At 45.1% G+C, this 20,275-nt stretch overlaps 1 protein-coding gene across 7 annotated transcripts in view; it reads right to left on the bottom strand.

Moving 5' to 3' along the window:
• The window catches only part of MGAT5 (alpha-1,6-mannosylglycoprotein 6-beta-N-acetylglucosaminyltransferase), a 339,366-nt gene that overhangs the window by 83,724 nt on the left and 235,367 nt on the right, over positions 1-20,275 (bottom strand). For all 7 annotated transcript variants that reach the window (XM_049097328.1, XM_049097329.1, XM_049097326.1 and 4 more), the window contains one exon: positions 8,697-8,830. In XM_049097328.1, the coding sequence (XP_048953285.1) occupies positions 8,697-8,830 (134 nt within the window). The remainder of the gene's footprint in view (positions 1-8,696; positions 8,831-20,275) is intronic.

The following is a 20,275-nucleotide window of genomic DNA, read 5'->3' as shown; positions in this document are numbered from 1 at the left end:
TCCATGAGGTAAAAATGGAGCTTGGTCATCCTCTCTGCCCACCCACATGCTTCAAAAATTGTCAGACTTCTGAACGGGCCATTCAAAAGACGATTTGGCCTGGAGGAAGCATGGCATTCACGGTTGCATTCAAAGTTTCTTCTCTAACTTTACTCCCCTTGAGAGGCAACCTATTCTCTGAGAGGACCAGATAAAAATGGCTTTTTCCCCGGTATAGGGTGTGATACTCAAATCCTCTGAGGACCAAACACTGGGGTTAGAGAAGGCCATGAAAGGACTGTCATCCTTGGAACAATCCCTAACCCATACGTCGGGACAGCCACCACTAGGCTCCAGCCAATGTTTGGCACGTAAGGCATGAGAGTCCAATTTGCCACACCATCTGCATTTTCAAGACAAGCTGGGAGTTCTGGCTTTTCAGATGAACCTTCCCAAATGGAAAACTTCCCCAATTTGAAAAATACTGTGCTGGTTAAAGAAATATGTCTGTGAGTTAGATCTGGTCTGGGGGGTCCAAGGCTGTATCTGTTACTACACCATCAAGCTGTGCCTTGACAAAAGAGCAGTCAACTGGTCAACATGTTTTCTGGATTGCACCAGAATAAGCTTTTCCTCACTTTTCCATCAATAACTGTTCCATCCTGTTTCTCTTCCTTCTGCCCCTATCCCCTTGCATTCTACAAACACAGAACCTCTGAGTCTTATTCAGGCAGGGCATGGACACCCTGGCATTAGTGATACCTCCCCCAAAGCCTTGCCAAGGTCCCTGCAGTTGACACAGAAAAGGGGTTAATGGCTTCCCAGGTGGCAGATGGGGGAATTACACTTCCTCTATTATTCTCTGAAAGCTCAGCAAGTTCACCATCAGCCCATTTCCCACCCTTCTGATTCCTAATTTGTTCACCACCCCTTTGAGGTCCTCGCCCACCCACCCACAAACTCAATCAAGCCCTTTCTTCTTGGCTAGATATAGCAGTTTCTTCCATCAGCCTTCCTAAAGCTTGGCTCTGAGTCTCCCCACATCTTACTCCTTTCCATCCAAAGGCTCTAATTTGCCTAGATAATAACATGAGTAACAGCAAAAACTAGAAGACATTAAATGAAAACCAGGCATTGTATAAACAGAAACTAATAGCTTATAGTAACTCATGTGATCCTCATAGGAACCCTTGAGTAGGTATTACTACCATTCATTTTACAGATAACAGGGAGACTAAGGCCCTTGCCTGCCACCACACAGCTCAGCAGGGTAGAGCCAGAAGGGAGCCTCACTGGTCTAGCCCTACAGTCCATGCTCTTAGCACTGCCATTCTCACCAATACAGAGCAAGGAAGTGCCCCAATATACTCAGAGCATGAGTATGTTGAGGGACTGGAGTGTGCTAGGTGTTTTCAAATGGATGGGAACTACTGGCTCTTCATTCTCCACATTATGCCTCAACTGAATGTCCATTATCAGTTCTTGGCAGCTTCTCACACTGTTGACTCACATGAGCTTACTGTCAGTGAATCCCTTAAATCTCTTTTACACACAAGGATGCTAAGTCACAGCAACCTCATCCTTTCCTCGGACAGTTGGTTTTATGGACTCAGTGCTTGGCCTGGCCCAATTATCATCCCTCTGCCCTATTTCTGATGGCCCATAAAGTTGTCTTGTAGGCTATCTTCTCCGTGCCCTTGCTCTTGAAGGAATTAGAGAAGGCCAAGAAGGAGTTTAGATTATAGAATCATCGAACTCTAGGGAGCAGAACAAGAGAACATCCAGTCCTCTGCCTCATTTTACAGATGAGGAAAACAAGACCCAAGGGCAAATGAGTTCCAAAGACCTGTGGCCAATGAGCGGTACAGCTGAAATTAGAATCTGGGCTCCTGCTCTTCCACCCAGGCTCCTCCAACTGCTCCAGACTGTCTCTAATCAGTGTTTCCGGGCTGAGACAGAAGTACAAGGAGAATGTGTTCTCCCTGCCAATGGACAAGTAAAACTCAGTGGGTTTAAGATGATAGCAGAAAGCTTGCTCAAACAGGCAATAGACCAAACAAACCACGAGGCTGACGAGACAGGGAAAAAGGCTGCCCACGGTTTCCCTGGGCTCCAAACATAGTGTTCAAACCTGCACTCATTTTCTTACCAGACACTGATGTGCTTATAATGGACACCACTCAGGATTTGGTTACAGTTAGCACACAACCACATTACACCTGAACGATCCTGAAGTCCCCTGCATCTTCGTCCTTGGAGTCTTAAAAGCTAATGATTTGTTTCTAATGTTTCTCTTTGCACTTGGTTTCCTTTTTCTGTTCCCTACCCGCCAACCTTGAGTGTACAAGTGACTGAGGATGGCTGCGTATCTGCCTTGCAGGGGCTTATATCCCACAGATACATATAGACCTCTTCCCAGGGAAAAGCAACCTGCTTCCTGCCTCTGCCAAATGTGGCCTCCAAGGGATCCTGACAAAGTCTTTTCTACTTGAGTTTGCTCCCAAGGGGTAATACACTGGGAGAGAGGCAGAGATGCCTTAGAATACTTTTCTGGTTGGAATTAGAACCAAGAGCTGTGATCACATTCGATTTTCTAGCAAATTCAATAGAACTGATTCCAATTTCATTTATTTCAAAATGTATGCCAATTTGACTCAAGGTAGGTTTAAATTTATCTGGTTTATCTCTACATTATCTGGAAAGAAAAGTCTGGCCAGAAAAATGAGAAAAGAATATATATATATATATATATATATATATATATATATATATATATATATATATAAAACAAACAGGACAGGATTTAACCTACCTACAAAAATGTGTTCGTTTCAAGGGTTCCAATATATCTAATTACAAAGGTCTAAGGGGGTTCATTAAAACAATATACTAAGAACAGCTAATTCCTATTGCAAAATAAGATGGCATTTTTCCAGACTACTCCCATTTCCAATTTTGCATTAATTTAAACTAAGCCCAAGTCAACTAAATTAGTGAGCTGGATAATTATATAGTTTTTAGAATGGGATTCTATCTCAGAAGTCAACTAGTCTAGAGATTTTCAACGTTTTCGGTTGTTTATAGCAGTTAAATCTTTTTCCCAGTGAAGTCCTACCGGGAATTCCAAACCTATGGCACAGATAAATCAGAGCTGCTGCGGGAGGTGGGGCCACTGTGTGGCTGCCCCTTGACTTCCCACAGTAGCCAGTCCCCGGGGATCTAAAGAACATAGGGGAATCATTCTAGTTCTCAGCCAGGGGTTAGCAAACTTTCTCTATAAAGGAACAGACAGCAAACATTTTAGGCCTTGCGGGAATATACAAGGTCGGTCACATATTCTTTAGCTTTTGGCTTTTCTTTTTAGGATTTTCAAAATGTAAAAACCATTTTTAGCTTGTAGGCTATAGGCCGGATTTACCCCACAGGTCACTGTTTGCCAACTTGAATTTATTTTTAACAGCCCTATCGAGGTATAGTTGACATATAATAAACTGCCCATATTTCAAGCACACAATTTGATACGTGCTGGCATACAGATAAACTGTGAGCCCATCACACCACCATCAACCATAGTGGACATGCTCACTCCTCTTTCTCCCCACCTCCCAAGCACCTACCCACCTGCTTCCTACCTCAATGGATTAATATGCATTTTTTAGAATTTTTTTAGATACAGAATCACAAAATAGGCTTTCTTTATGACTAGATCTTCCACGCAGCATTATTTTGAGGTGTGCCATGTTGTGTGGGTCAGTAATTCATTCCTTTTCCCTAATACCTTTATGCATACAAGTGCAGAAAGGGGTGGCTGGAGGTGCCGGCCCCCAAATCACAGAGATGCCAGCAGAGCTTGCTCCAGACCGGCCCCCAGAGTTCCTGTGTGGCATCCTCTTCCCAGGCCGTTTCACTGCTAATTTCACCAGGGGGGCTGAAAACTTCCTGACACCTCTATGTGTGCTGCAGAGTTGGCACAGAGGTAGTGCCAATCATTTTCCTCACGTCCCTTCTTCCTGTGTCCCTGGGACCAGTGAGCACAGGGCAGCACTCAAGGCAAAACATACTGCAAGTCATATCTCAGAAGTCCCAGATAAAGTAAGTGAAATTGAGAGGAGATGGATTCACTCAGCCAGGAGTTACTGAGAGCCTACTGCGTGCCAGGCATCATGTTGGGCAAAACAAAATAAATGAGTTCTGCCCTCAAAAGAGTTTAGAGTCTAAAAATTAAGAAGAGGCTGACCGAGAAAGAAATACATGATCACAAATGATGAAAGTTTCCTAAAAGCAAGAAAATGCTGAGCTAGAGATGGGGAGAGGTGACATTTGGCTGGGGGTGCACTCATGGGTCAGGGTGGCCCTCGGGGGGCTAGCGTTTGGGGCCAGCCAGTGTAGGGAGCAGTGTGTGGGAATCCGTGTAGCTAGAGCCCTGGGAGCTGAGCAAGAGAGGTGCATGCACAGCATATGCAGCTGGCCTGCAGAGAGTCACTAAACCAGCTGATGGAGACTGGATTTCACCATAAATGTCAGATGCTCAAAGTTTAAAATGAAGCCACTGGAGGGTTTTAAGGAAAGGGGTAACACAATCCAATTTCCATTTTTAAAAAAGGCCACTCGGGCTGCTGCCACTGATGTGGCACAGAGAACAGAACAAGAAGGCTAGGAAGTTAGGGACAGAGGGGAGGGAAAGGCTGCATCGCATTTCTGGAAGGCCTATTGCCAGATTTCTTAGGCCTGTGGTTATGGGATGAGGTGTCCTTTTAGGGGATGCTTTAGAACCACACAGTCTTTGATGTCTGGATAAAAAGAAGCTTTCCAAAGTCAGTTGAGACAAGATGATTCTGCTTGCTGCCAAGCAGGTTCGGGCTCAGGCAAGCCAGGCCCCTGCGGTCCGGAGCTAGCAATAATTTCAATTGCTCAAATAGGCCTGTTAACGTACTCTTTGCAGAGCTAGCTGCAAGGCAGTTGCTGACTTCCCCATTTGTGTGGTGAACAGCCAGGAGCAATGTTTTACCTGTGATGCCAGTATTTGCCCAGGACTCCTGCTCACATGGAAGTCACTCACGTGGACCTTGCTGCCTGGCTTCTGAATGCTGCTCTCACCATGTAACCATCACCCTCCAGGGTAGGAGCAGAGGGCAGCTCCTCAAGCAGTGGCAGCAGGGAGGCAAGTGCCCCGGAGGGGAGAGGACAGAACCATGATCCTGGCTCTGGACTTGTCATGTCACATGCTGCAGGACCTTAGCTAAGTCCCTCCAACTCCTCTGAATCAGTTCCTCATCTATAAACCAAGATGGTGAAGGAGGGTTGTGGCCACACTACATCAGAAGGAATTGGCGAGCTCTTCCGTAAATGACGACTGTGAGAGGCTCAGAGAAATGTTAACATCACACTAATACGAGGCCCTCTTTTATCACCCAGCTGTTAATAATTCAATAAGTGGGAGACTTTATTGAATATCTTTTAAGATATGCCAGGCTCAGGGCCTGGGGTTTCGTCATGGAGTAACAGGGATTTTGGTAAAGTCATGCTTTATTTTCCGATGCACTGCTTATCCATCAGCCTCAATCATACAGAACATAATCAAGAACCCGGACACAAGCTAAAAAGACCTCTCATGAGACATGCCTGGGACTTTTGGCCAAATGGGTCTTCCAAGAGACTTGGTTTACCTGGGACATGGTATATTTTAGAAGTTGGCAAACTTTTTTCTGGGAAGTTTCTGCCTTGGCCTCATCACAACTCTGGACATATCCTTCAGATTTCCGTCTCCATGGCTCACTGTCCTTCTATCTTTCAACACTAAGGGAAGAATCTCATTGATTCAGCTTGGCTTTCTGAGCCAGAATCATGGCTTCCAACCACCAATGAGTTGGATTGCCCTGGGTCAGAGGACAGCCCCCTGAACCAATCATCCAAGGGTGAAGGGGACATGTGGTGGCATCCCCACTCAAGCACCCTAGCAGCTGGGAGGAGTCCCTGGGAAGAGGGGAGGACATGGAACAGGACTGACGGCACAGCATATAGCTTCAGAATAACAGTGAGTTCTAAAAACTGAAAGAGCTTCTCCTTCTCTAGGAGGTCAGCTCTAATCCTGTGCCTGCCCACATGCCCCCACTAAATCCTCAACCACCTGGGATGGATAGTGTCACTCCCCCTTCCCAAAGAGGTTAGAGGCAAAGGAGACTGGGTGGGAAGAGAATGGGACAAGGGATGGGAAAAACAATATACAGAATTTCCTGCTGGGACACCTGGGTGGCTCAGTGGTTGAGCATCTGCCTTTGGCTCAGGTCATGATCTGGGGGTCCTGGGATCGAGTCCTGCATTGGGCTCCCTGCAGGAAGCCTGATTCTCCCTCTGCTTATGTCTCTGCCTCTCTCTGTGTTTCTCTCATAAATAAATAAATGAAATCTTTAAAAAAAGAAAAAGAAAAACTTCCTGCTGGCTGAAGTCAGTGATGAAGGCAACTCTGGGGATTTGGGTGCAGGAGCATCACACTTACGGCACACCTGTCTTCCTTGTGCATTCACTGGATACTGCAGGCACAGGAAGGTTTTGTTAAAAGTTAACAATTCTCACATCCTGTATTGTGTTGAGAAGTTTGAGATGTGAATTTGTGTAAAAACTTCACAGATTTCACTTTTTGGGGCCTTTCTCACCAAAGAATACTGGGCAATGATGATATACAAAACCAAAAAAACACTCCAGAATTTTGGTATCCAGACAAAGACTAATGTAGACACATTGCCACTCAGTTTTTTTTTTTTTTTTTTTTAATACTTGGACGATGCACAGTAAGAGGAAGGTTGGGTCATACATGGAGTTTCAGAGGGACTTCCAAAGCACGCCACAAATCACTTGGGCTAACATTCCTGGGATTCTGACTGGCACTAAGAAAATCATTCTTTTAGTGGTATTACTTTATCCAAAAAAAAAAAAAAGTGACCAAAAAACTCTCAGAACCAATTTATTATTTTGTTTTTCTAGGGAAACTGAAAAACTGCCAGAGGCACCTAAAAGGAAGCTGCACTTGGTTCCAAAACAGAAGTGATATAATTGCAAGGTCAAGTCCACATGGACATGCAAACTATTTTCTTTGAGCAGGTGCAGAAGAGAAAAGGGACTTTTTTTTTAAGAACCTATATCTTCCTAAAGCAGGTGCCATGATTCATTTACTTCACAACTGAGCCGAGAATGAGAACACCCAACGTGTCCTTTTTAACCTGCTTGGCTGAGAGTCAGCTGAAAAACGCTGTCAACACGGGGTAGGTTTTGACGCAAAGGAAGTAAAGATGGATAAATTCATAGGAATGTCCTAAATAACCAGACTGTAGTCTGGAATGATTTTATTCTACTTGAGAGAAGAAAATGCAAAATAGTATCTGCAGGAAATAAATCTTATTTCCTAGCCCAGCTTTCTGAGCTTCGGCACTGCTGATACTCTGTGCGAGGTAATCCTTGCTGGGGGTGCTGTCCTGTGCACCTTGGGCAGCATCGCTGACTTCTACCCAGTAGAAGCCAACGGCCCCTCCCTCAGCTGTGGCGACCGAAATTATCTCCAGACTTGCCAAGTGTCCCCTGGAGCTGAAATGGTCCTCAGCTGAGAATCACTGTACTCAATGAAGAGAGAATTCTAGCTTTTATAGCAAAGACAGTTACCTGGAATTAAATCAGCTTCCCTGGAAAGAGGCTGATGGAATTATCCTTTTGGCATCCTTAGCATTGTAGAACTGAAGAGGGGGCAGCACGGCTTTTCCTTTTCTGAACATGGGGTCAGAAAACCCACAGCAGGGAGTTCTTGACTCTAGACATCATGTGTGCTCACCTAGCGGTCAGATTCCTAACTTCCTCAATGAGGGAGGCACAACAACATAAGACCACAGTACCTGTGATCAGTCTGGAAAGGGGTGACTTTCACGTTTAGGAAGAGGCATGTTTTGAAGTCCTGGAGACCCTAGTCCTACGTGAACATGCCCTCAATCAGAATTACGGCACTGGCATATAAAGGCAGACTTTCCAATAGAAAAAGGTTTGCAAGTCACGTCAACAGGTCACGCTCCAGTCTGGCTCCTCTCCTACTGACCTGCCCCAGACGGACTCTGGAAATCGTCCAGGAGGCTGCAAAGTCCAACGCTTTTGGGAAACCTGCCACAGGCTGTGGCCACGTATGTTTTTAGTCCAAGACCTCCCAGAGCAGTGCCTGCAGTCAGCCCTGGCGGGTGTTTTCCTTTCACAGGTAGTCCAGCCCTGACCACAGTGATGCTGCTGACTGCAGCGAAGGGGACGCAAAGGTCACTGCCCTCCCCGGGGCTGCGCCTAGAGCATGCTGCCTACCTTTACACATCATCTCCCATAAGGCATAGGCAGACTCACTTACTTAGCACAGGGCCTCTCTGTGCAATGCCTTGCTCTGGAAAGATATCCAGCCCCCGCGGGGCCTTAGCTTTCAGAAGCAAGTACAGGATGTGAAAGAGGCTGTAACGTGCCACTCCCAGTGAAGAGGGAAGGGCTTTGCTGTGCAGCCACTGTGTGAACGAGTGGGTACCGCCTTTATTAGATACCCAAATGCTACACGACCGAATCCCAGCACAGTCTTGTTTACTTCTAGGCAGATCCCATTAAGCCCTGGGCACTTGGCTTGATTACTCCCTGGATCGAAGTTAAATTAAATTACCCAACAAGCTTCTTTCCAGAGAGAGCGACATGCACACAGACTGACTCACCTTCCAGAAGCTATCCACTTTGCCGTACACAAGGGACTGGTTCTGTCTTTTGATTTCGTTAATGTGGTGGATGTCACTGGAGTTTAGGTGCTGCTCGACCACAAATCCCAGAAAGCTGTTGTCTGGGGTATGAGCTGATGTGGAAAGGAAAGGACAGGGTAGTTAGGATTTAATCAGCAAGAAGAAACGACGATTGCAAGTTTGATGTAAGCCATCTTGCACATAATTAAATGTTTTTGTTTTACCCTGCTCTTCCCTACCCGGGGAGGGGGAGGCGGGGGACCACCTCCTCCCACACATTCTCAGTAGAACCTTCACATGAGAATTCTCGCCAGGATGGATTAACCTGAACCAAATGCTGCACGAAATCCTGCCTACCTCCCTCCCACCCCCCAACCCAGTAAAATGTACCCATCCAAAAAGCATTCTGCTGTGGGGTCTCCTCCTTCCTGTTTGCTCAGCACAAGGCCACTAACTCCTGACAGAGATGCTGCCCTCCAGGTCTGAGCAACAAATGGCCAGAGCGGGGCTGAATCAAGGGTTCTCACAGGGGGGAGGCTGTTGTTGGCAGCCCCACACCATCCGATCTGATGCCAGCCAAGTAACGAGGGGTTTGGGGGCAAAACCAGTCAACAACACCCCAACACTACACCTCTCCTAAGAATTGCTAATGAGAGATGTAATTATGGAGCTGCATTGAACAGATGGAGGAAATGAAGACAGAATGAAAGGTGAAACTCCCTGGGATGTGCGCCACCCCAAGAAGCCAACCACCGCAAGGAGGAGTATCTAGTCTATGGGGTAGACTATTCTAGAAGAGTGAGGCATTTCGTCTGGATTGTTCATCACGTGAGTTCTAAAACTTCTCTATTTCAATAATTGGTCAAGGTGGGGGGGTGTGAAGCAACCCCACGGCCCCCTCAAACATTTATCTCTTGTGCCTATAATTTTAAGAGGAGTTTCACAAAGAAGGCAACAATCCGAGAACAATCCTCTACAGTAGAAACAGAGACCTTCCCCTGCTACACATTCATTCTGTCCAGAGAAACGTGTTTTTCAGATGACCCTGCAGAGGCCCCACAATATTAAATAAAGCAACTGCTCTGCTTGACTCTGACCTGAATAGAGCAGCTATAAATAACCTAAATGGAGAGATACTGGGTATTCAGAAAATCCACACATGCGGCTTCACCCATCCTAGTCCGTACTCCTTCACGGGTAGGTGGTAAGCACACGGGGCAAGTTGGCTCCTTTGTCTTACTCTGGTTTCCTCGGGACGCAGGAGCTCTTTCCCGGGCAGGGGGCCTGCACAGAAGCCCCCTAAGGTGGGCAGGGCCAGGCCTGCGCAAAGGCCTGGGAGCCAAGCCCCGGGTCTCACTCCCCTCTGCCCCACACGCGGAGGGACCGGGGACACCAGCGGAAAGACGCAAGGCGTGGACATGAAGGAGCTGCATAAACACTGTGTTATCACCGTCCAGTCTCCCGGGCTTCTGCCTAATGGGGGTGACAGAATGAGGAGATAATAGGGTTGTGACTGGGGAGTTGTGTTCGGTCTGGCCAATCTGTTATTTCATTTCTGCGTTTTTGAACAAGTGCCCAGAGGCAATGGCTGCAGTTGGCTGGAAAGTAAATTAGTGAATAAATTCTACTGCCAACAAGGGGGCACTGGCTGCTTCTCCTTTCTTTTTGAGGAGGTGGTGGTGAGGGGCTTTGCAGGAGGAGGAGGGAGGGGAAGACAGCTCCTGGGGCATTCGAAATGTCAATAAGGCAGCTAAAAACAGTTTTTTTGCAGAACTTTTGGTTAACTGTGAAAATTCTGAAATAGAACCTGACACTTTAAACTTTGAGACTGCGTTTTTTTTTTTTTTTTAAATCTTTGGAAAATGTTATGTGGTGACTAAAGCTCCATGCTTTACAGGATTGTTTCTGAAACTCAGTTATTTAATCCCTACGTGAGTGCTTCTTTAAGAAGGTGAGTTTTGATCCTCCCCCCTAAAACAACACCACAGGTGGGAAAAATGTAATATACTAGGGTAGAGCCAAAAATAAAATTGACAAAACCCCAAAAAAGAAAAGAACTCATATATGCATGTATTTTTGTGTCAAAGATTCCTATAGCTCATGGCTTGAACAGTGAGAGGGAGAGGAAGCGTATGATCTAGTCAAAAAAAACCTTGCGAGAAGTGGTGGGCTTTTACTGCTTTATTACTGTAATTTGGCACAAAATCAATTTTTCAAAGATTTTATTTATTTATTCATGAGAATACACAGAGAGGAGAGAGAGAGAGAGAGAGAGAGAGGCAGAGACACAGGCAGAGGGAGAAGCAGACTCCACGCAGGGAGCCCGACGTGGGACTCGATCCTGGGGCCTCTAGGATCATGCCCTGGGCTGAAGGCAGCGCTAAACCACTGAGCCACCTGGGCTGCCCACAAAATCAATTTTGACTCCGTATGAACAATTACAAATACCTGCTCTTCCCCTGAGTTTTCATGCAAACTCTTTATTTCAACTCCTCTCTCTGCCTTGGAGGTGTTAGCTGGGGGAAGGACAAGCTGCAAGCGATGGATGGCTGAGGGAGAAATCCTGGCACTGCCACCTTTCACTAGCACTGGTCATGGCCTCCCCGTGTGTCTGCCCAGGGAATGCCTAACCTGTCACGGGACACTGGCCAAAGGTGTCAGGAGGGGTCACTCAGCTGCCAGCTGTCTGGCAGGCGATTCAGAAGTCACCAGTGGCCCTGGTGTGGTTTCCTTCCAAGGAGCTGGCCAGCTGCTGGGTATCTGCCTGGTGACATCGTCCCTCAAGACCCTAATCTCGACATATGTGCTCCTAAAATCACTTATGATAAGTCAAAAGCCACAGAAAGAGAGGCTGATGCCACCCAAAATGGCCTTTCTGGGATGATCTAACAGGCCAAGCTTTGTCTTTTTCTCTGATGATGATGATAACTGGAAATTTACCTGTGTTGGGAAGGTTTCAAAGAGAAGGCATCCACATGTCAAGGTAAATTTTAAAAATTTCATCATAAATGGAACACAGGAAATCCTGCACATTTGGAAATCAATCCATCCAGGAGATAAACAAATGTGATTTAAAAAAAAATGGCTAATATTTGAGCTCTATGTGTGGAGTTCTGTGCTAAGCGCTATATTTATAGTGACCATTTGATTTTATCTTCATGACAACCTTTTACCATGTTTGTAGAGATGAGAAAGTTCGAGGCGGGGTGTTGGGGGGGGGGGGGGACACTTAAACTACTCCAGTCTGTACACCAGGAAATGGCAACGCTAGGATTCAGAGCCAGACCAGCTGGTCCCAGGGCCCAAGCTCCTTAGAGCATCCTAACATATAGCCTCATAGTCCAAATATTTTATTTTCTGGGCTCCATGAACTACAGTGGTTAACATACTTCAGAGGAAAATAATGTTACAAGGTAGACCAAAATACACATGAGAGACCCAGGGGGAAAAAAACTGTTTATGAGATTACTTCAGTTTCTTGAGTGACTTATGCTAACTTACGTGGGACCAAGTTGATTTTTTAACATGAGACAAGCGGAAGGAGATTTGCTAAACATTGACAGTCTTAAATCAGGACAAGCAGGGGTTTGTTTTGTTTTTTAAGAAAAGCCATATTTTAAGTATTTTGGAAGCACCTATTTACAAATGATTACAAATCAGCTTGATGAGCTTCCTAAGCAGATTACAGTGATAACTTCTTTTAAGAACTACTGGGAGTTTGGCTTGAATAATTCACTCAACCACAACCATTTTAGAGCATTCTTTCTAAAAAACCAGGTTAAATGCTAGGTACTGAGAAATGACAACAGCAAGATGGGTTTCTGTCCTCACAGAGCTTATTAGAGACTTAATAAATGAGATGCATGCTATTTCTACCAAGCAGTAATTCAAAAGTTTTTTTTTTTTTTTTTCAGTGAAATCGACTCTTCTTTCAGCGCCTGAGTCTCTGAGGTCTGTCTTTCCACCACTAAGTCACAAGCACTTGCGCTAAAAAGTGCAAATACTCATTTTAACAGGTGGTCTTTTGGCCTTAACTACAGCTGGCCCTACCATGTTGGGGACCCCCACGCCAGCAGGTCACCAAGGGCAGAAACCCCAGAGCCAGCCTGGGCTTCTCCCTCAGTCCTCACCCAGTCGTGAGGATGTCAGCTTCCCCAAATCTCTCAACCCTCTCCCTCCTCTGTACCTTTCTTACTTCTGGCCTCATCGATTTTTTTTTTCTTTCTTTCTTTTTTTTTTTTTTTTAAGATTTTATTTATTTATTCATGAGAGACACAGGCAGAGGGAGAAGACTGAGTGGGACTTGATCCCAAGATCACGACCTGAGCTGAAGGCAGATGCTCAACCACTGAACCACCCAGGTACTCCTGGCCTCATTGATTCTTGTCAAGACTTCTACAACAGGTAAGTTTTCTTCTGCCCTATTGAAACGATCACTTATTTAGGTTTTCCTCATTGTAATAGAAATGTATCCTCTGTAAAACTTTTTCTAGACAATAGAAAAAGATACAAGAAAGATATCATCCATCACCTTATCACCTAGAAATAATCACCATTGTGTGGATTTTTTTTAAAAAAAATATTTATTTTAGTGGGGGGGAGGGAGAGCACACACATGAATAGGAGGAAGGGCAGAAGAAGAGGTAAAGAATCCTCAAGCAGACTCCCTGCTAAGCATGGACCCCGATGCAGGGCTTGATTCCAGGACCCCAAGATCATGTCCTGAGCTGAAATCAAGAGTCAGATGCTTACCTGACTGAGACACCCAGGCACCCATGGATTTTTTTTTTTTTTTATACTCAAATCAAAACTGGATCCTATTATACCTACTTTTTTGTAAACTTTTTTCACTTACAAATGTGCCACAGGCATCTTTGTGGGTTAATACCCACAGCTCATCACCGCTTGTTAAATTAGTATAGTATTCTAGTGCATGAACTCTTTCCATGAGCTGGGATGCCCCATGGTTCTGGTCTGCCAGCACTGCTTTATGGAACCACACTTCTCTAAGGCCATGCAATTATCTCCTTCAGGTGATGGGTTTCTGACCCAGTCCTGACTTGTGGGCTGCCTCCACTCCCCAGCCTCCAAGGCTGGGCACATAATACAGAAGACATTGCTTGGCCATGGCTCATTTGAAAGATGGGGGTATGATGCAAGTCCTGCCAATCACAGCTGCTCCAACACTAGTCAGAGCTACTTTTGAAGTCAGGGTGTCTCTGCTACAATCACCAACCAGGAAGGGTAGAATCTAGAGCTGCAGAGGTCATCTGTGTGCCCATGAGAGAAGGAAGCCAATCCAGAGAAATGCAAAGCCAAGATAGGGAAAAATAAAGATATCCTCCAAGCCCAAATCCAGCTCAACTTAGAACTGGTTTCAACAATTCCCAAGGACAAGAACCAACACACCCTTGTGACCAAGTCAACATGACAGAAATCCTAACTAATACACCCTTACAAGACATTTAGGACATCTCCGATTTTTGACTATTGAAATCAACTAGTACTATAGACCACCACATTCTTGTTACATCGGCAGTGGATTTCTCGTACCTTCAGCCTTGCCCTTCCTCCTTCCCTATTCCCTACTCCAGCACATCCTCTGTGCTGCCTGACAGGGCATTCTTTGCAACAAACATAACTGTGGCAGTTTCTGGCTGAAAATCTTTACCTCCTTCAGGATGAAGCACCGGCCAGCCTACCAGTCATTCTAGCTACATTTCAAGTCACCCTCTGATATCTCTGCTCTCCATGACGGCCTACTTGGGGTTTGCAATGCAGATTTCCCATCTTCTCTTGTGCTGGCACATGTCTGGCTTATCTCACCTCCCCCTCCCTTGAAGGCACAGTTCACTTTACCTCCTGGTTCAGGGATTCCTTAACTTTCCAACACTGAGATAAGTAGCCCTCCTCTTAGATCGTGAAGAGTTACAGTTCCTTTCACACATTGTTATCTTGATGGCAGACTATATGTTATTTGAGGCTGAACCATGTTTTATGCCGTCTCCTAGAGCATAGTAGGAAATTCAGCAAATATTTTTTGCATGCATGACTAAGTCAATGGGAAATACTTAATTAACTGCTGTGATTGACTCTATAGGTAGATCTACATTACCAAGCAGCAGAAGCCATGCCTAAACTACTCCCAGCATCAGGCTTTTTGCACCAAAGTTCCAAAACTAAAGCCTGATTCATGGGATGAATCATTAACCAAGGCAGCTCATCACTCTATTCTGGAAACTAGCTCATTCATACTAAGTGACAGGTGTTCAATAAATATTTAATTGGTAAATTAATATATCTTTTAATCTAGGTCACAGAGCTGAAGGTGGGAAGAAGAGAAACCAACCAGTGATGCAGAGTGGTAAAATTCCCACATCATGGGTTCCTAAGTCCTACCAATTCATTCAACAGTAGCACTTTTATTAAGCACTTACTACTATGAGCCAGAAAACAACTTGGAAGAGCTGAAGAGTGAATAAAGCTTGCATGAATGAAGCTCCCTTCACTGAGCTTATATTCATCTGAGGAGACCAACAGTAAAATAACTCAATGTTACAGACAAACAAAACCAACTACTTTGGTGACCAACCCTGAACTGTAGTTAAGATATGCTGAACTTCGATGGTTTTTTTATGCATCAAAAAAATAAGGAATGATGACTGATGAGTAGACAGACATATGGATTGAGAGGTCAGAGAGCAAAGAAAGGAAACTTTTTTGCAGAGTTTAGGCTGTGGGGTTCTATTAGACATTTCTTTCACCCTTTTTGCGAATTGAAAACTTTGTTAAAGCGGGGAAGGATATTGGCTATGATCATATTCAGGATGTTGATGCTGACTCTGATGACGTAACTGGCATGATAGAAAGAACTTTATTGACAGATACAGTCACATCACACAGGAAGTTATCTGGCTTTAAAAACCAGAGCCAGTGATGTTATACTTCAAATTTTACCCAAACTCAAGTTTTTCAGATGGTGATGATGATGAGCAGACAGAGAGAGAGAGAGAAAGAGAGAGAGAAGAGGTCAGGATGCAAAGTAGGGAAACGATCACGTACAGCTGGGCTGAAAAGATGAGAGCCTGCACTGTTGACAAAAGGCACAATGGAGTAAATTTCTCAAGTGTCAAAAAGCAATTTAGGAGGGAATGGACTCCTCAGAAGAACATCACTCCTGAAGGCTGAGACTCAGATAAAGGAACTGTAAGGCTGATCCCATCACTCACTGGTCTGCACAGAAGTAAAAGGCAAGAGTCCTACTGATCGAAGTCAAAGGCCAAAAAGGCAGTTTGAATCACAAATAGCTCCTTTGCTTGTCAGGCCCTAAAAATAAAATCATGCGTGGGAGTGATCCTTAACTGAAGCCAACAAGTTTGTCCTTTGCATGAAAGGAAAATAGGCCATGATTGATTTTAGCTCAGGTCATGATCTCGGGGTTGTGCGAGTAAGCCATGCATCCGGTTTCATGCTCAGCCGGGAGTCTGCTTGGGATTCTCAGTCCCTCTCCCTCTGCCCCTACCCCCAACCCACCTGTGTACACACACACTCTCTCACTAAAATAAATAAATCTTTTCAAAAAAGATGCTAAAAGCCCCCAAAAAACCTGAAGAGACATAGACGTCTAAAGGGAAGAATGTCTGGGAGATGGAATAACAATGCAAAGGTCCTGGGGCAGCAGTGTGCCTGACTCACCTAAGAAACAGGTATGGGAATAGAGAGCAGTGAGCATGAAGATGTGTAGTAAGAGATGAGGCCAGACAAGTATTGGTGGCTTTAGGCCACTGGGATGACTGGTCTTTCCCTACAATGAAATGCTGTGGCACTGTGAGCACGGGAGTGTCATGATCTGACTTATGTTTTAATTAGCCCCATTCTGTAGTTGGGGAAAATGGGGTCTTTTTGCTCTTTTTTCATTTATACAACAAATACTTATCACCAATGATGTTAACGCTTCAGGTATGGAGGACTCAGCAGTGACCAGGCTCGTAGGACTGGAATACAGGTTAAGAGTCATAGAACAGGAGCGTCTCACTCGGGGAAGGGAGGATTCTGGAGGACAGAACATCTCCCTGAAGGAGGAGCAAGGGTGTGTGTGTCGGGGGTGAGAGCTAGCTAGGGGCTTCCAGACCAAGGAGCACACACATAATGGCCTGCAAGCCAGAGAAAACACGGCACCCCGGAAGATGAGTAAAAGCCAAGAGGAGCCAAGCAGCATGAGGCAGGCCAGATGGCATACAGAACGGAGAGGGGCTGGAGGTGAAACGGGAAGGCTCTCAACTAACACCTCCAGAATCCCCACAGCCTGTTCTTCACTCAACTCTATGACAGCTCCCTGTCTCTTCTGCCCCAAATTTCCACCTGTACCGAGAAATGCTGAATACTTCCCAGCCCTGACAGTGTAAGCACCCAGAAGGCAAATCGTTCAGTGTCTTCAGATTGTGAACTACAGCCAAAACATTGCAGGTCATCAAAAAATTAATTCACTAATTAATTAAAAACAAACCAATAGCAATGGACTCTGTCTAGAGAACATTCTAGGACGGTGATATGAAAAGTGAGGTGGTACAGCAGGTTGCTGAGTGTTATTGAAACTTTCCAACTACAGGACATCAGCAGAAGTCTGGGACACCACTTGCCTGAGCCCAGTGGAGAGGAGTCTGGTCATCTCTGCTACCGTTATGTGCAGCCGGTCTCCAGCGAAGGGGAGGGGCAAACACAATCAGATAAGGACAGTTCACCACCACCACTGCTGTTTTTACAGAGGCCAGGGGAAGTTGTGAAAGAGGGTGTCGAACAGGTCATTAGAGCTATCCCCACATGGGCTAACTCAAGGGTGAGTCAGGGACTTCAGTGTTTCCCTTTTCTCTTTTTGTAAATAGTATGGGCAAATGTCTTGCATTTGTTTATTGAGGTATAACACACCTTGTTGGGAATTGAGAAATAGAAAAGAGACCACTTTCAGGGGCTCAGACAAAGCAGTAGGGTGGGGGCACCTGGGTGGCTCAGTGGTCAAGCATCTGTCTTTGGCTCAGGTCACAATCCTGGGTTCTGGGATCGAGTCCCACATCAGGCTCCTCGCAGGGAGCCTGCTTCTCCCTCTGCCTATGTCTCTGCTTTTCTCTGTGTCTCTCATTAATAAATAAATCTTAAAAAAAAAAAAAAAGAAGTATGGGTGGCTGACCAAAGGCTACTGACAGAAATAACACCTACCTGTAGGGTCAAGCCAAGACTCTGTCAAGCCCAGAAAAAGCAAGCAGTTAATTTTCAACAAGAAGCAACAGAAGTTTCCCAAAATAGGTACAAATGAGGAGCTAATCACTTGATGGATGATAAAACAGCCTTAGAAATCAGTTTTAAAAAAAAAATTATCTATTAAGTGAAGGGAAAAAAAGGGGGATCGGGAATTCTATTATGTATTTACAACTATGTAAAAATATACCCATGAAAAATACGATAATGCTTGTATTGAGTATGGGGGTCTTTTCCATGGGAGGAAGTGGCTTTCTCTATTTTTGCCATAGGGTTACATTTTTCTTCAATTTGGAAGGATAGAGGAAGTCTTTTAAATAGAGCCTTCAAGAAATAGAATACCGTTTTGCTATCAGGGTGATGTGAAGAGAGCAAGAGTGGGGAGGCCTCTAGCAGGACCTGCAGAGACCAGCAGGCTGTCTGGCAGGGCCAGGGAGGAGTTAGGGAGTGTCTGGGGGGAGGGCAAAAGAAGGGCACTACAGTCTTTGAGTGGGGATAGCTCAGGCCAAGCCGAGCTTTCAAGAGCTGGCTCTGGTGGCAAGAGGATGGCCGTAGAGCCTAGCCCAAAGGCCACCTGGAGTGTGGACAAGAGGAGAGTGCAGGAACTATCAGACTTTTCAACTTCTTGGAAAAAATCATCACTCAGTAGATGTAGCCAAAGGGACTCAGCATTGTCTGACCACTTGGATGGTCCCTATAGAAGCTACTTAGGGAGGGGTCATGAATAGTCGATGTTGACACATACAAAAATGCCCAAATGCAAACAGAATACACAAAGAGGATGGTTGCAGTGAAATTCTGAGATCTGGAGCAAAACGATAAGAAAAATCAGGTTTTTCAACCTGCAAGAAACTCCACCAACTCTGTGAGGAGATGAGTTAGAGAAATAGAAGCAGTGTTAAAGTGAGAAGTGTTGAATCTGAATTTAAGTTTAAAAGGAAAAACATGCTTTGGTCAGCACAACCTCATGGCATTGCCCCTAAAGATGTATCAGCAATGGTGCGTTTCTCTCTTTCTTTATCCTCCAGCTGGGCCCTTTCTGACCAGCTTTCCCATCCTCTCTGCACTTCACACATGCGGGAACACTGCTAAATCTGGTCAGAGGACAGCTGGACTGGAAGACGACAGAGCTCTACAAGTACAACACCCTATTCCTGTGGATCTACAGTTTCCATTTTGCACCCCCATCAGAACACAATCTAGTACACCTGTAATACACGTGCGTGTTTACACATCAAGTATGTAATGATTACTATCAACCCACACAGGAAACACTAGTAAATATGTTGTGTTTGAAAAAAATCAACGATGCATAAATATAAGTTGACACTTCCTTCTTACGCTCAAAGCAACGATCTTCCCCTTTCAGATCACTGGAATAGCCACGTGTACCTGAAGGGTGAGGGAATGGGAGGTTCTGTGGGGATGACTGGATTGGGCCAGACCCACACTTTTGTCATATAGGTAGGAAAGAACCCCCTCTCAAGGCAGCACCCAAGTTCTCTGTGGGCAGGCTTTGGGAGTTACTGTTTTGTGCCAATTCTCCAGCCTGGACACAATGCAACAGGACAAAGGTCTCAAACTACTTAATTGTCCTCTTCAGGTCCGTGTTTTCTCCAATTAAGACAGCGTCCTCCATGAGAAAGCTTTCCATCAACCTGTGACATGAAGGCTGTAGCAACCGTGGATGATTCCTGCCTTGTTCCAGTACTAAAATGCTGATTTTCTCATTCTTCATTCCTTTGGCATTTATTAGCTGTGATTTCTTCATGATTAACAAATTTCTTTCATCAACTTTCTGATTATCTTCAAATACAACTTGGCCTAGAAAGGCAGGATCAAAGCTGGATTCTTTCCCTTTATTTTTCAGAGTAATGAAGTGGTGTCCTAGCAACTAGCAAAGGGGGGATCGATGGACTTTGTGGGCTTCTCCTGTTTGGAGGATCATCTGGACTCCTGGAGTGCCTGTCACTGATGTGACTGTAATCCACCATAGCTTTTCTTCTTCCTGATTCTCAGACCACCCCGTCTTTGGTTCTTCAGTCCTTCTGACTCCACTCCAGGGGTCTTCCTTAGCTTCCTTGCTTTCTGGCATGTAGAGATATCCCTTTGCGGACATTTCCTGCCCTAGACCTGGAATTGGCTATTTAACCAGCAGGAGGTTCCTTGGAGAGGGAAAGATATTTATAAGGTTCCCAATCTAAGTGCCAAGGATACTCCTTGCTACGGGCCGTCTTTACTTTTGATCCTTTTCAAAGTACAGAGCTAGGAAACATTTATTTTTTAAAGAGAAATGTATGTTGACA

This window comes from Canis lupus, chromosome 19 (genome assembly GCF_003254725.2).
Source record: "Canis lupus dingo isolate Sandy chromosome 19, ASM325472v2, whole genome shotgun sequence".
Taxonomy (NCBI): Eukaryota; Metazoa; Chordata; class Mammalia; order Carnivora; family Canidae; genus Canis; species Canis lupus.
Note: the sequence above shows the minus strand (reverse complement) of the source record. Positions and strands in the feature narration are given on the sequence as shown.